At 50.4% G+C, this 10648-nt stretch overlaps 1 protein-coding gene across 1 annotated transcript in view; it reads right to left on the bottom strand.

The window, feature by feature from the left end:
• CEP41 (centrosomal protein 41kDa) overlaps positions 1–10514 on the bottom strand; it is a gene marked incomplete at its 5' end in the record, with an annotated part of 14384 nt that extends 3870 nt beyond the window's left edge. The window contains 6 exons of the mRNA XM_010007660.1: positions 298–449; positions 1867–2023; positions 3509–3578; positions 4614–4675; positions 9703–9750; positions 10451–10514. Coding sequence (XP_010005962.1) covers positions 298–449; positions 1867–2023; positions 3509–3578; positions 4614–4675; positions 9703–9750; positions 10451–10514 — 553 coding nt within the window. The remainder of the gene's footprint in view (positions 1–297; positions 450–1866; positions 2024–3508; positions 3579–4613; positions 4676–9702; positions 9751–10450) is intronic.
• Between the last annotated feature and the right edge of the window lie 134 nt (positions 10515–10648).

The raw sequence follows: 10648 nt of genomic DNA, 5'->3' as shown, positions 1-10648 counted from the left end.
TGCCCCATCCCTGGCAGTGTTGAAGGGCAGGTTGGATGGGGCTTGGAGCAGCCTGGAATGGTGGGAGGTGTCCCTGCCCATGCAGGGGGTTTGGAACTGGATGATCTTTAATGTCCCTTCCACCCCAAACCATCCCACGACTCTCCAATGAGTGCCAAGAACATCCTGCCACCCAAGTGATGTCCCATCACAGGTGAAAAAAAAATGAAGCCACATGAAAAACAAACTAAAAAAAGGACACAAAGAGCTGCAGATGCCAGCTGGGACTGATCTGCTGTGGGGTTCTGGCCTCCTCACCTCCAACAATGTGACACTGGTCGTAGGCATCTCGGTCTCGTACGTCCAGCAGCAGGAAGGGACAGTCAGGGTAGGGCATGTCCTGAACCCGAGGGTCCACCCTCTTGGGGGTGTCCTTTTCCATGTCCAGCTCACCAACTCCACTTATCAAACTGCAAGAGGAAAGAGGAGGCCATGGAGCAACCTCTCGTGGTGAGCACGTCCATCCCTCTTCGCCAGGTCCAAGTGCTTCTCCATCAACTGCTCCCAGAGCCAAACCCCACATCAGATGGAGAGAGTCTGGACCAGGTTTCCCAGCACATCCCAGGAGATTGGTTTGTATTTTTGTCCACATAAAATATAAACAGAGCACAGCCTTGCCAGGGGAAGGGGGCAACTTCTGGATCAGTCAAGCCCAGGTGTTTTATGGCCTGAGTGACTTTGAGGTGAGGGAGAATCATTCTAAGGAGCTGCCAACGTGGAGATGTTGGCAAGTCAGACACAGTAAATAACTGGGACAGGACATGGAGCTGCTGGAGAGAGGCCAGAGGAGGCCACAGAGATGCTGGGAGGGCTGGAGCAGCTCTGCTCTGGAGCCAGGCTGGGAGAGTTGGGGTGTTGAGCCTGGAGAAGAGAAGGCTCCAGGGAGACCTTAGAGCAGCTTCCAGTGCCTGAAGGGGCTCCAGAAAAGCTGGGGAGGGGCTTGGGACAAGGACTTGTGCTGAGAGGACAAGGGGGGATGGATTAAAATTGGAAGAGGGGAGATTTAGGTTGGACATGAGGAAGAAATTCTTCATAAGGGTGTAAGGGTGGGGAGCCCCTGGCCCAGGTTGCCCAGAGAAGCTGTGGCTGCCCCATCCCTGGCAGTGTTGAAGGGCAGGTTGGATGGGGCTTGGAGCAGCCTGGAATGGTGGGAGGTGTCCCTGCCCATGCAGGGGGGTTGGAACTGGATGATCTTTAAGGTCCCTTCACACCCAAACCAGTCTGGGATTCCATGATCTACAAGCAGTACCCTGCAGAGGTTTCCCATCTCATCACCAGGTGGGACACAGGACATGAAGAGAAACCTCCAGATACTCTTGGTGGCCACTGAATCCAAGGCTCTGGTACATGATGGCCAAGTCCACCAGGTTAGTGTCTCAGCTCTTCTGTTAATGCTTGTACAAGTACAGCAAGGGGAGGGCTGGGACAAACTTCCTCCTGCAGTGTCCTCCTGGTACCTCCAACCTTGACTACCTCTTTAATTCATCTGGAAATCAGACTGTTCCTCTCCATCCTGGGACAATCCATTAAAATCACCAGGGAGGCATCACCAAGTTTAGGAGGTGGATTCTTCAACCCAAGGACCTGGATCCAATCCCACAAACATCAGCTCCTTGACCAACCATCCAGACCAACCATCAGCCTTGGGTTAGAGCCCCAAACCAACCTCACCCAGACAGGAAAACCTCCCTCCCATCCCTGGAGCTGCAACACAGGCTTCCAGGAGGAACACAATCCAAAGCCACCTGGCAGGAAATGAAGTGACTAATTGGCTGAACCAAATGATCTGCTAAGAGAGGAATGAAAGGGGGTGATGTTCCCACCCACCTCTGCAGGGTGGACCGACTGGATTCCCCATCTCCTGTGTTGTTTATGAAGAGGATTGGACTTGATGGCTCCTCAGAGTTTCCTTTCCCATTCATCCCTGCCCCGGGTTCAGCATCTGGAGGAGCAGAATCATCACCTGGAGGAGAAGAATCACCACCTGGAGGAGCAGAATCACCAGCTGGGGAAGAGAACAGGGCACCAAGAGTTAAAACACTGCAGGAAACAACAAACCAGCAGGTTTTGAGGCCAGTTTCTATTCCTAGATGCAAGTTTAGGTCTTCCAGACAGTCTTATCCTCATCCTCTTACCAGGGTTACTTCCCCAGAGCCTCCAAATACACACAAGTCAAGAGGCAGAGGATTTTTAAAGGCTCAACATCTCATTGTAAGAATTCAATCAACGTGGAGCTCTTGATGTATGAGAGAAGCTTGGCAGGGGGAGGCTCCTCCTGTTTGCAAGGGTGTGGGTGTTGTCAGCCTGGACTTCAGGGAAGCCTTGGGAAAGCAGTGAGAGGATCTAGAGGGACCTGGACAGGCTGGATCCATGGGGTGAGGCTCTGCAGAGGGATCTGGACAGGCTGGATCCATGGGATGAGGGATCTGGACAGGCTGGATCCATGGGGTGAGGGACCTGGACAGGCTGGATCCAGGGGCTGAGACCAATTGTATGAGGTTCAACCAGCCCAGTGTTGGGTCCTGCCCTTGGGTCACAGCAACCCCCCCAACACCCCAGGCTTGGGGCAGAGCAGCTGGAAAGTGCCCAGTGGAAAAGGACCTGGGGGTTTGGTCACCAGGGGATGGAGATGAGCCAGAGAGTGCCCAGGTAGCCAAAGAGGCCACCAGCATCCTGGCTGGTGTCAGCACTGGGGTGGGCAGCAGGAGCAGGGCAGGGATTGTCCCCCTGTGCTGGGCCCTGGGGAGGGGACACCTGGAATCCTGGGGTCAGGGCTGGGCCCCTCAGGACAAGAAGGACCTGGAGGGGCTGGAGCGTGTCCAGGGAAGGGCCCCGGAGCTGGGGAAGGGGCTGGAGCAGAAGGAGAAGGGGCTGGAGAACTTGTGAGGAGCAGCTGAGGGAGCTGGGGGTGTTGAGCCTGGAGCAAAGGAGGCTGAGGGGAGACCTTCTGGCTCTGCAGCTGCTGAGAGGAGGTTGGAGCCAGGGGGGTCGGGCTCTGCTCCCCAGGAACAAGGGACAGGACAAGAGGGAACGGCCTCAAGTTGTGCCAGGGGAGGTTGAGGTTGGATCTGGGGAACAATTCCTGCCTGGCAAGGGTTGTCAGGGCCTGGCCCAGGCTGCCCAGGGCAGGAGGGGAGTCCCCATCCCTGGAGGGGTTTCCAAGCCCTGGAGATGGTGCTGAGGGACATGGGGCAGTGGGGACTGGGCAGGGCTGGGTTAAGGGTTGGACTTGATGATCTTAAAGGTCTTTCCCAACCCAACCCATTCCATGACTCCATGGCTCTGAGCCTTTCTGGCCTTGCAGTGTTTTTGTTCCCAAACATCAGTGGCTTCAGGTCACAGGGCAAGTTATTTTTCCCTCCTGAATCAAAGCCTTTGGGATCAGCCAGCGACGTCTGTCAGGACCCAGGTGGTCACAGGACAACCACCCACAGCTCCCTCTTTGTGCTTTACAACACAAGGTGGTTACCTTCCAGCTTGTGGAGCTTCTCATTTGTCACTTCTAAGGTTTCATCAGATAGAGAGGCCACCTGGATGACCTGCAGGAGACAAAAGCAAAGATACCTGGAGACACACGCGGCGTCAGGGGGACCCAGCAGGGACCAGCTGGAGGGAAGACCACCCTCAAGCCAAACCTGTTTAACTCAAAGCACCAGGGGAGGTTGAGGTTGGATCTGGGGAACAATTCCTGCCTGGCAAGGGTTGTCAGGGCCTGGCAACCCCAGGGCAGGGGGGGAGTCCCCATCCCTGGAGGGGTTTCCAAGCCCTGGAGATGGTGCTGAGGGACACGGGGCAGGGGTGGCCTTGGCAGGGCTGGGTTAAGGGTTGGACTTGAGGATCTTCAAGGTCTTTCCCAGCCCAAATGATTCTGTGATTCAAGCAGCAAGAGTCACAGGATTGGTCTTAACAACCCAGGGGAACCCAGGCACCCAACTCCTTCTGTGCCTCCAAGTCCAACCTGCCCTTTCCTCCCCTCCTCAGCAGCAGGTTTGGCATCTCCTGTTCACTCCTGTTCTTGAGCCAGCCCCTCAGCAAACACACAGCAATCCCTTTCCTGATCAGCTTCTTCATTAAAAAGATCAAGAGATGCAGAGAAAGCCTGGAAGTCACCACTTCTGCCCCTTAGTCCCTAAATTAGGGGAAGTTTCAGGCAACTTGTCCCCCAGCTGGGTGAGATCAGACCCCAACAGCCCCTTCCAACAGCCTTTTTCTTCTGTCAGGGGCTTGAAGATCCCCTTAAACAAAAGGAAACCAACAAAGAGTGACCCAATTTCAAAAAAAAAAAAAATCAGAGTCACCACAAACTTCAGTTTGAAAATTGGTTTCTCTTTTTTTGAGTGATTTGTGGTGTTTGTTTGGTTTTTTTAAAATTAGTTTCTTCTCCAGAGCAAAACCCAAAGTGTTGGATCCCTCTGAGAACACAGGCTGGATTTAGGGCAGGAAAAAGAGAATCCAGAAGGACACACTGAAGGGGATTTGGCTCCAGAGAAAGCAACGTTTATAAAAGGTATTCAAATAAGAAAACAACCCCAAACAACCCAACTTTCAGAGGGCAGAGAGGAACCTGCACCTACCAACTGGGCAAACGTTGTCACCTTCAGCCTTTTGAAGAGCTCGTCCTTCCTGTATCTGTAATCTTGAAAAAACAACAACAAACCCAGAAGGGAATAAGGTCAATGTTCAGTGAGTTGCAAATGAACTGTTGGAAATAGCAGGGAATCACCCCAGGGGTTTTCATGGGCTCTTTCCTCCAACCAGGCATGGACATGGAGCAGCAAACCTGAAGACTTTGTGACAAGTCATTGCAGTGATAAGGGGAGATCTTGGCCAGGTGGGATTCAAGAATGCAGATTGAGTTGCTTTTTAGAGTCAAATGTGGTTTTATTTGGTGTTTTCTGTCCTTGCTGGGGGAAGAAGCTGTTTCATTAATTTATCAGCTTGTCTGACTTTCTTTGGAACCCACCAGTGCCTGAAGGGGCTCCAGGAAAGCTGGGGAGGGACTTGGGACAAGGGCAGGGAGGGATGGGAGCAGGGGGAAGGGTTTCCAGCTGGCAGAGGGAGCTGGAGCTGAGATGGGAGGGAGAAATTCTGGGCTGTGAGGGTGGGGAGACCCTGGCCCAGGTTGCCCAGAGAAGCTGTGGCTGCCCCATCCCTGGCAGTGTTGAAGGGCAGGTTGGATGGGGCTTGGAGCAGCCTGGAATGGTGGGAGGTGTCCCTGCCCATGCTGGGGGGTTGGAACTAGATGATCTTTTAGGTCTCTTCCAACCCAAACTATTCTATGGTTTGATGGTCTCAAAGCTAATTAAACCAAAAGATTTTTGTTCAGCCTTGAGAGGAGAAGGCTCAGGGGAGACCTTATCACCATGTTCCAGTACTTCAAGGGGGGATGCCAAGAAGATGGAGACTCCTATTGACAAGGAGTCAGGTGCAAAAGACAAGGGGTGATGGGCACAAGTTGCTCCTGGGGAGATTCCCATTGGACACAAGAGGGAAATGTTTCCCCATGAGGACAGTCCAACATTGGAACAGTCTCCCAAGGGAAGTGGTGGATTCCCCCACATGGGACAGTTTGAAGTCTCAGCTGGACAGGGTGCTGAGCCACCTCCTATCAACTAGAGTAGTACCTAGAGAGGTTGGACCAGATGGTCCTTGAGGTCCCTTCCAACCTGGCATTCCAGGATTTAATGATTTAATTTACTTGCATTTTAATCTGTGTAAGTCCCAGCAGAAGCAGAGCTCAGGGGAACAACATCTCCAACTGCCTTTCCAAATGCTCAGCTAAACCTGTACATTTGTACTGATTAAATATTTAATTACATTAGAATTCAATTAAAAAGAAAATGAAAGATAATGATAATTAAATACATATTTCAAACAGATTTCTGCTGATTTCAAGTGCTCCAGGTTTTCTCACTTCATCTGACCATTCAAGTCTGATTCCTACAACATCTCCAGGAATGGATGAGTGACAGAAGTTGCTGAGGGCAGAAAACAGAGCAGGTTGGTGTGGACACCAACCTGAAGCAGATGATGGCTAGAGAGAAATGGGATTAATTGAATCTGAAGCCTTGAGGCCAGAGCTTAGGTAGGAAGGAAGCTGAGTGGCCTGGTGGGGTGAGTGGCAAAGAGCCAGGGCAGGGATTAACAGTCTAAAGAAGTGATGACAAGGCTGGAAGGCTGAGAGCAAACAGGTATTCAAGGGAAATATTTCCAGCCTGGAACAAGAAAAAAAGGGGGGGTGTTGGTGGGAGAATAAAGCTGAGTATCAGTAGGAACATCTTGACATGAAAGAGCCTCCCCTGGGATGCAATGGAAGCCTGATCCTTGGGGAAATTCACAGCTAGAAAGGAGACAGAAGAGGAAGGGGGGGGGATAAAAACCAACCCTGCACTGGCAGGAAAAGGCAAAAAGGTGAAGAAAATTCCTCCTGTGTCAGGCACTGCAGCTGGAACCAAGGTCTTGGAGCCACACTCAGGTCTCTCAGCTCTCCCAGAAAAATTAAACTGCTCCTCCTTTCTCTTCCTCCTCCTCCCTGAGGAGGCTCCACCTCCCAAGTGACTCGTTTTTTTATGAAGAAAGGGGAATATTTTGCATTGTTCTGCCATTCTGAGTGGCTCTTGGAGGGTGTTCCAAGCCTGTCCTTCTCCAACTGCTCAGGGCTAACAGCCCAGAACAGGATTTTCTGCAAATCCAGCCACTTAAACCATTCTAAATCCTCTCAAACCATCTGCTGGGTGCTCCATTAGCTTGAGCAGGGGAAGATGAGGGAGAAGGGGGAAGGGCTCCTGTGCCACGTCCAAAATGACCTCAAACTGGGAACTCTCAAGCTGATGTGGGTTTAGAGAAGGATCCACACCAATTCCAGAGGTTGAAACCTCTTCCCAATTCAATCATTGATCACAGCCTTCCCAACAGTCATTCTGGAGAAGACTCTCCCCTGTCCACAACCACTGGGCATGTTATGGTGACAGAACAGACCCAGGAAGAGAAATGATGAGCTTTCACCTCTAGCTTCTTTCTTATTCCTACCCTTTCCTCTTAAATCCTTTCCCTGCAGAGGCAGGTCAGTTAATTTCCAGCATTCAGAGCAAGCAGGTTCCCAAACCAAACATCTCACCCCCTACAATGGTTATTAAGCTGCAAAGAAACTACTCAACAACTGGTTGTAGAAAGAAGGAGCCCACCCCAAACCCCCTGGTGCATCCTCAAACTCTGGGTCTGAAGGGCAAGACCTTTGCATCAAAAGGTCAGTGAACTTGGGAATGACCCTGGTGGTTCTTGCAGAAGCACCTGGGTTCATGCTCAGGTTGTTAAAAACCTCCCTTTGCCACTTGGAAACAACAGCAATAACTCCCTTTGGTGCAGCGCGTTCCATCTGCCTGACACAAACCCCACGTGTAGCTCATGTCCAAGTGATTACAACTCCCCAGCCACGGACCAAAAGAGCCCTTCAGTCACCTGAGGAGCAAGAAATAAACTCAATTCAGAAAGAAAAATACAAGCAGCCAAGTTTCTGAAGTGCTGGATGTCCCTAAGCACTGACAAAGCAGAGCAGTGCTCAGCCAGAACAGCTCCTGCCTGGTTTCCTCTCACCTCAAGCAAGGATTATTTCTCCCAGAACAAGCTCTTAGGACCTAGATCTTCCCTTTACCACCCCAAAATTATTTCTCTCCACAAGAAAAACCCAACCTGTGACTGCAAAGCCCAACCTGGAGCAGAACAAGCTGAATACCTGCACCAACCACCCCCCAGAAGTTACCAGCAAGTTCATTTTCCATCCACAGAAGCAACAGGAGGTACCTGGTTCAGTCCTGGAAGATCCATTTGGATTTTCAGACATGTTTGGGTTTGGTTTTTTTTTGCTTCAGGAAACTGGTCTGAAGCTGGAATGATTGTGTTCAAGGAGATGCTCCTCAGAGCTTCAGAAATGAGTGAGGTGACAAGAGAGGAAGGGAAGAGACTTTGGTGTCTCTCCTCAAATCAATCCTCCAAAGGACAAATCCTGGTGGTTCCAGCTCTCTTATCACTTCTGATTCCACCGTGGGCTGGTGGGATGAAGTCCCACTCTCTCACATTACAGCAGAGACAGAGAGTTTCCTGTCCTGGGGATTTCAGTGTCCAAACTATGTCATCTACCCATGAGAAATCGAGGGGGGAGAAGTTTCTGCACTGCCTGGGAACACAAGGGGGCTATTCAGCTCAAAGAGAATGAGAGAAAAGCTTCTCCTGGGCTCCAGGAAACAAAAGGACTCCAAGCTGAAAGGAAATCAGGTTGAAAAAAAACCACCCAGACCCATCAAACAAGATCCTCAGCAGAGATAAAAGTGACTCAGTGTTAAGCACTGAAATCTCAGTCAACCCAGGATTGGTGGCAATCAAGGTCATTTCCCTTCTAATTTTTCCCCAAAGTGGTAAAACAACAAATAAACCAGCCACAAAGAACCATTTTTGCACCAAGTTGAGCACAAAGATACATTCAAGTAGCAGATCAGGGGCCTCCCTGATGGTCTGACCAGAGGGAACGTGGGCAAGTGGGTCTAAGAACTACAACAGAACACTGAAAATCCTAATTAATCCTCATCAAAGGGGAGGAGTTTTCTTTCCCCATCAGTAAAAGCAGCTTCAAAAAAAGCTTGAGCAGCTTTTCCTGGCTCTCTGTGGGAAAATAATCCTGATGGAAGCTGGAAATCAGATGGGAAGAATTGGTTTTAAAAGCCTATTTTCAGTGAGCAAACAGACTGAAATAAAAACTATTTAGGCTTTTATAAGCCTGATCAGTTAAAAACCTTGAAGACATGGGAGTTATTCATGTAAACAATGTTGTTCTGCTAAAATGACACAGGAATGAGTTTCTCTCTTCCCTGTCTTGGAGTATTTTAAAATCTAAGTGCACTCAAATGGTACAAAAGATCAAGTTCAACCACGTTTTTAAAAGTGAAAAGAAAAGTCTCAGCAGTGAACTCTGAGTCTTGCAAGGTGAGTTTAGTTTTCTTAGTCCAGAGAATTTAATTTTCCTGTCTGGTTTGTGCTCAATAAACACAGTTACAGAGAGGAGGATGTGGGAAGGGCCCTGGATTCAGTCCCATCTGTGAAGCAGAGGGAGAGACACAGACATCAGGAGCAGGACAAGGTGGAAGGTGCTCAGCAAAGAACCAGGGTAGAAGTATTTTTGTGTCCCCCTGCTGAGTGTTTCTGCCTCTGGGAATCAGCTGAGTGAAGATTCCTGAGCAAAGGGAGGGTCTGGGGTTCAACCCAGCTCCTGGATGCTCCTCCAGGTTTGAGCTGAGCCACCCAAAGGTACAGGCTGGAGCAGGAGGAGAAGGGGCTGGAGAACTTGTGAGGAGCAGCTGAGGGAGCTGGGGGTGTTGAGCCTGGAGCAAAGGAGGCTGAGGGGAGACCTTCTGGCTCTGCAGCTGCTGAGGTTGAGGTTGGATCTGGGGAACAATTCCTGCCTGGCAAGGGTTGTCAGGGCCTGGCCCAGGCTGCCCAGGGCAGGGGGGGAGTCCCCATCCCTGGAGGGGTTTCCAAGCCCTGGAGATGGTGCTGAGGGACATGGGGCAGTGGGGGCCTTGGCAGGGCTGGGGGGACAGTTGAACTTGATGATCTTAAAGGTCTTTCCCAACCAAAACAATCCCATTTTTTTGCTCCTCCCCAGATACTCACTTCTTTTGATCTCCTCCAACTTCTCAGCATATTTTGAGAAACTGCTTCCTGTAATGAGAAGATGTTACCATTTTTTAAATTGCTTTTCCTCACTTATTTTTATCTTGGAAGGCCAGAAAAATCAGCCTCTAACATCAAATGTAGCAGCTCCTTCTCCCCCCACGACATGACAAGGCAGCCCTGAATCAACAAGTGCCACCATTTACCTCCCTCCCCAAACCTCTGCCTGATCCAGAGCTGAAATCAGGAGCTTGGGATTCAAATCCTGACCCAAACATCCTGCTTCAAGCCCAACTGTGGCCACCCTGTCCCTTCCCTCAGGGTTTTGGGGGGTCCTACAGGTGGGTTTTACTGGAGAGATAAAAATCCAACTGTTTGAATAAAAAAAAAAGAGGCCAAACCTTCTCTAATTAATTATTTTCACTTACACCCATATCAGGATCCTAACTTAGATGTGCAGAAAGTCCAAGACCAGACATTTCTATGGGAATCATGGAATGGTTTGGGTTGGAAGGGACCTTAAAGATCATTTAGATCCAAACCCCCTGCATGGGCAGGGACACCTCCCACCATTCCAGGCTGCTCAGAGCTCCTGTCATTAATTAATTAGGTGAGACACGATGCAAGTGGTGACAGAGCTGGGGGGGTAAAAGCAGCTCAGGACAGAGGGAGTTGAGATCTTGAGCCTCTTTTGGTGCCCTCCTACATCCAGGGGTGGGGTTTGTGCCCCTGCACCAATTCCACTCACCAGTGTCCAGGCGGGTTTTTATGTGTTGGTATCTGGGATTCTGAGGGATCCGCCTGCTTAAAATCTGTTTCAGGAAGGGAAAGGGGAGAGGAGGTGAGGAGAGACAGCCCTGGGGCTGTTTTACAGCCTAAAAAATAACAAACCAGGAGCAGAAAAGGTGACTTGAAGAGCTTTAAGAGAAGGAAAATGAGGAGGGGA

The sequence above is a fragment of the Chaetura pelagica genome, unplaced genomic scaffold (genome assembly GCF_000747805.2).
Source record: "Chaetura pelagica isolate M959 unplaced genomic scaffold, ChaPel_1.0 scaffold402, whole genome shotgun sequence".
NCBI classification, from domain to species: Eukaryota; Metazoa; Chordata; class Aves; order Apodiformes; family Apodidae; genus Chaetura; species Chaetura pelagica.
Note: the sequence above shows the minus strand (reverse complement) of the source record. Positions and strands in the feature narration are given on the sequence as shown.